Source organism: Aphis gossypii, chromosome 2 (assembly GCF_020184175.1).
Source record: "Aphis gossypii isolate Hap1 chromosome 2, ASM2018417v2, whole genome shotgun sequence".
Taxonomy (NCBI): Eukaryota; Metazoa; Arthropoda; class Insecta; order Hemiptera; family Aphididae; genus Aphis; species Aphis gossypii.
Window position 1 is genome coordinate 7,790,528 of NC_065531.1, and position 6,000 is coordinate 7,796,527.

The window sequence follows — 6,000 nt, forward strand, 5'->3', positions numbered from 1 at the left end:
CATTTCTTTACAACACTACTAACAAAAATATATTATGTATATAATTTTTTTTTTTTTTGCTTGTTTTTATAATAAGAAAAATACTTCTTTTATACTTCGGTGTTTGAATAATTGCTACTCATTAGCAACATAAAAATACAAGAATTTATTATGATTAAAATACATTTTATGAATCAATAAAATTTCCATTTTAAGTATAATAAACAAAAACGAAATTAGGTACATCATTAAAAAATATTTTAAATCAATATATTATATATAGTATTTACTAGTATGTAATTATTCTAGCTACAATTCAATGTTTAATAATTATATTAACATTGAAATCTGATCGAATGAAATATTTAAATACTAGCTACAATTATTTAAATGCATTTTCTTCATTAGAGTCAATGGATATTAAACATAGTTAACATCGTATTTATAAAATAAAAATAGATTTTAAAATTTGATAGTGTATATGATAATTTAGGAGATAATTTTTGACTTATCAGAATATTATTATATTTATAATCACAAATTAATTATTTGGCATTTTTTTCTAAATAGATTATACTATTATTATCATTAATTTGTAAGTTATAAACCTTTAATGTTTTCATAAGGTTTATCCTGCAATATTTCGTCCCAGAAGTAAATATCACGAAAATTTAACGATATAGATAACGTCGACAGGACTACAGGTAGAAATAGACCAACTGAATATTTTAAACTGTTTTTGTAACAATTTATATTTTTCGTATTTACGTAGATACTTTTTTTTCATAATTTTTAAATTTTCAAACTTATATTAAAACAAATGTTTTTGAGTAAATTGTGATTAATAAGTATTAAATATTGATACATATTTAAATATTTCAATATTTCTAACTTATGCATTATTTTAAAATTTACAAAATGAAGTGTTAGGGTAAAAAAATTTAATTAGTCTTCATCGCACATCAAAATAAATTAATATTATTTTCAATTCATAAGACCATAAACTGCGAATTTTTTATTACGTTAATTATAATAATGTCCAATACTCCAATGTACGATAGTTCAATACTGACAGTCAAGCTTTATTTAGATTATTATCTATAGATTCTAGAGATTCTAGAGTCTAGTGTTTTATTTTGTATGAGGCTTGTTCCAATACATACACTTAATTTTCAATTATAACTTGTTAAAACTAAAATTCTACAAATATATAAGCTCTATTGCTGTAAATTATATAACATTGAGATTTTTTGATATCCGGAAATGTAAATATAATACTTATTATAAATTTACAACATACATTTTAAAAGTTAATCTTAAGTAATTGATAATAAAGAACAATATTTTTTATTTCAAATATAGGTCTACAGATTAAAATATTTTGTAAAAACATTATACCTCCAAGTGAAAATGTAAAATAATTTGAAAACTGACTACAGATTATGTAGAATAAGTGAGGTTAAGTGATAAATAATAATTAACGATGGACTGTCCGAACATACATCTAGTAAAATAATGTATATATCTAATTGCTTTTAAAAGCAAAAATACTATTACATAAAAGTATAAAATCCTCGTTAGATCAAATGTACTTTATGCCTGTGGGACATGGGCGTCTACCAAATCTGATAAAAACAAATTAATGATCTTCGAAAGGAAACTCCTGCGAAGAATATTTGGGCCAAAGCGGAACAATGATGGAGGATACGAAATATATGTCAAAGTGTCAAACAAAGAACTTATCAGTCTATTTAAAGAATCCAATATAGTAGCCGTAGCCACACTCAAGAACCAGACTGCCAGAGAATAAAAGATGGGCTGGACACGTTTGGAAAGCTGAGGGCCAACTCATATTGACTGTCACGAAATGGAAACCAAAAATAAGTCGACTAAGGGAAAAGCCTAGACAACGATGGGAGAACCGTTTTAAAGAAGACCTCAGAATACTATGAGTAGAATGAAGAAGAACTAGCTGAACACAGAGATGCATGGAAGTAGATAGTGGAAGCGACAATGGGCCTAAATGGCCTAGAATAGCAAAACAAAAAAAATTGCTTTTATATTTCTCCAAAAAGTACCTATATAGTATATACTTGTACTAACTAATTTTAATTGAATCAGCTGAAACTAACTATGTGCCTATGAGTCTATGTTACAATTTACAAACATTTTAATTTAATCACACAAAAGTTTTCAGTGGTGTAATTTATAGGAGTACTGAGTAGGTCTTAGGGTGTCTACATTTTGTTGTCTAAATATTTATTTTACATGACAATATAATTTTTTTAATAGACAATCGTTTTTTTTTTCTATACATGTTTTTCTGTCTGAAATCGAATATATTTTTTGAAAATCTACACATAGTATTTAATAGTATGAATTATGAGCGTTTTGTGATCTCATGTTAATTTTTTTTTTTAATGAAATAAATTTAAAAAAATATATATTGTATTATGGCCTGTGATCACCAATAATTTCTCGCCCAAGTATGAACTTGAATCAAAAATATCCAGTAAATTTTTGTGAAAACTATACCCATAGTAGTAGGAACAATTGTGTATAACTAACTAGCTAATTATGACTAAATGGAGTAAATTAGGAGATACTTAACCTCCTAAGCTCTAACAGTAATGTTTTTTGACTATTTTTACAAGATTTATGTTTTTTAGATTTGAAATCACTATATCAGTAACACAAGAACTATATAATGTTAAAGCTACAAGTTATAACTTATCACTCGGTCATTGTACCGGTATATTAAAATGACAAAATGATTAAGTCTAGTACTGCTAGTTTTGACTTTGCTTATCTACTAGTATATATTTTATAAAAAATAATAAATTATTATCCTGTTTATAAAAATATTTAAAAGAAAAAAATTTCCATCATGACATATTTTTGACAGTATAGTGTTCTACGTATTTTTCATTAAATTGAATAGCACCTATTATTAATATGGATTATTTATAGAATCCCAACTCGATGGAGTAATTCGACAAATAAAAATACCTCTGCAGTATAGATTATTAAATATGATTATGACATTGTATTAATGATTTTTACCAGTGCTCCAATAAAACATTTTCTAACGAAAAAAAGAAAAATATTTGTTAAAATTTGTACTAGGTAGTATCACATTTTGACAAATGTTTTTTTATAAATCTTCGAATTATAATAATTAATATCGACAATTTTTAAAAGTAGAAATATTTGTCGTGGCTAATTTATAAAGTCATTATGGTCTTGACAAATAGTTTAAAAGCACGTGTTCCCTAACGGCTCTAACTTATAAAGTTATTACAAATTGCAATAACAATTATTCCTATAAGTTCAGCTACATGTGAACGGTCGTTTTCTTCAATGCGACGTGTTAAAAATTGGCCAAAGACCAATATGTTACAAGTGAATCGGTAATTTAAACAATTTAGCAATTTTAAATATCGAATGACTCACTAATTCCAGAACAAGTTTTAGACGATTCCGATTAAGAGAAAGAACATTAAGGAAGAATTACAAATAAAAAAAATAATAAATCTTCGTTGTATTACACAACTGGAAAACGAACTGATTATAGTATACTCGAAATTATAAAAACTATTATTGTCACGCCTATAATATGCAACGATTGACCTTGAACTCGACTAATCCTCGTCTAAAAATGGAAATTCGGAATAGGAATGACGTTTATTCTAGCCGGATCGTTTATAATCCTTTTCAACCACGTGTTTCAACGAATGCTTGAAACTGACGATATCACACTATGTAGGTAGGGGGTAGTATAATAATTAATAATATTATATATGCATTCCCGATACGTCATTGTTATAGAAGTATTGTATCGTTTGTATTTATTTGTTATTTGTGTCATTATTATAATTATAAATAATTGCTCAAACTACCACTTATAATAACCAAGAGGACACTACCTACTAAATTTAGACGTCGATACGTATAAGCACTAAGCAGTAAGCTGCGGTGGCGGAAAAGTTCGGGCGAAGAAACGAGTGCGGTTTCCGAGAAAGCAATCTTTTCGGTGTCACACACTTCGCTCGCGATGACGAATGACCCTATTATATACACACGTCACTCACACTTCTACACGCAAAAAGTATATATTATACAGTACGAGACACAGAGAGACCTTATTATTTTATTTTTTCCTCTTTGAATCATCAACAATGGGTGGAACTGTTAAACCCATTATTATACTATGCCCAGGCACGGGACACAGAGCTGAACTAGACATTTTTTTTTTTTATAATATATACATAATATGCACCCGACAATATATTACATTTGAATTTTTTTTTCCCTGTTACAGCGAGACTTCTGATGTGTAAATATTGTCGTCTATGAAATCTACTATAATATAATATTGTTTTATACTTCCCGGCTCGCACATTGCACCGTTTACACGCACACGTCGAAGAATTAAGACTTAATAATATTTCTGAGCCATGCCGTAAAATATTATATTATAATTTACGCGTGTAAATCATGATATATACATATATGTATATTATATTATGCGCAAACCGGGACATATTGGCCGGGCCCCGGCGCCGAACAATGTTTCGGCTCTCGTTCTCTTTCTTTTTTTCTTTTTGGCAAACATTTTTGGCATTGATTTATTTATACACGGCGCATACCTACGATATAATAATAATAATATATATAATTCTGTTGCTTTTTACTTACACAGCGCCGGACCACTACAACGTTGTCCCGCGACGACCACCAGCGGCGACATAATTCCGAAACCCGTTCCGCCGGAACCGATGACATTTAACGCCTTTATGACCGCCGCGCGAGACTGCACCGGACGGACCTATACGGCGGCTGTCGTACGCGATACGGGGGTACGTCGTGGTCGCCGTCACCAGCACTGCGCAGTCACCGCCGCCGGCGCCGCGGACGTGGTGATGATGAGGTTGCAGGTGGTCGTGATCGCGATCACACCGTCACCATCGCCGGCTCGGCGCACGGTCGTCGCGCGACGTCGGCTCGTCTCCATATATCGGTACGATGACGACGCGATCGCCGAGTGTCCCGATCGTCGCCCGCAGTCTATAATGTAATGTACCACCTATGCTCGGGAGTGCGAACGGCACTGCGGAGTGTGGACTCGATCGCGGCCGGCGGTATCCACGCGATATGTGTCGTCGTCTCGTACACCGTCGGCCGGCGACGGGCCACTATCGCGATTCGGGACGGTCGCGGACGACGGTATTAGCAGCAAACGGTCGGAGCGTTTCGCGCGAACGTTCGTAACGGTATTTTTTCGTATAACGTATACACAGTGCGGCGACGCGACACTATAATTATATATATATTATACGCGTAGGTATTAATTATTATACGCACTAAAACGACGATCACGTAGGGGTAACGACGCGTCGCCCGCCTGTATATTATATTATGATATTGTTGTGATGCCGACGTGACGGTAACGCGGATAATATTATACGCGAGTAGAACGCCGCGCGTTAATAATAAAACGACCGGGCCGCCGCCGAGCGTTACGGAAGACGTTCGCGCGCGCCAGATAGCCAAGCGGCAAGCGATCGACGACGACAACGACAACGACGACGACGACGACGACGGACGTCGGGACGCCTCTATTTATATAAACGAGCGACGGAGACGGAGACAAAGGCACCGACGTTATACACACACGCGCGCACCACACACACTAAATCTGTGTGTAAAGCGGCCGAGCGCTGCCGCCGTCGCTGTGCGCCTACGCCGCCGGACGCTAACGGCGGCGGCTGCGCTCGGGAGTCTGCGCGCGCCCTAGAGAGATGAGCCGTGGCCGCCGCCGCCGCCGCCTTATGTTTGTGTGCTCCCGATCGTATATATGGGTCAAGAGCCACGGCGCGCGTTTAACTCGTTCCAATTAATATAGAACGCACACACACATATATATATATATAACATTCGGTGCAATTCGTATGTGTAGCGCGCGTGACACGTCCAAACTACAATATTATGATCTGCGTGTGTAACACGGTGGCGTGTCAT

General features: G+C 34.2%; 1 protein-coding gene across 1 annotated transcript in view; it reads right to left on the bottom strand.

The window, feature by feature from the left end:
• Positions 1-5,685, bottom strand: part of LOC114125778 (uncharacterized) — a 21,706-nt gene extending 16,021 nt beyond the window's left edge. Inside the window, exon 1 of the mRNA XM_027989549.2 lies at positions 4,678-5,685. Within this exon, the coding sequence (XP_027845350.1) occupies positions 4,678-4,729 (52 nt within the window). The 5' untranslated portion in view covers positions 4,730-5,685. The remainder of the gene's footprint in view (positions 1-4,677) is intronic.
• Between the last annotated feature and the right edge of the window lie 315 nt (positions 5,686-6,000).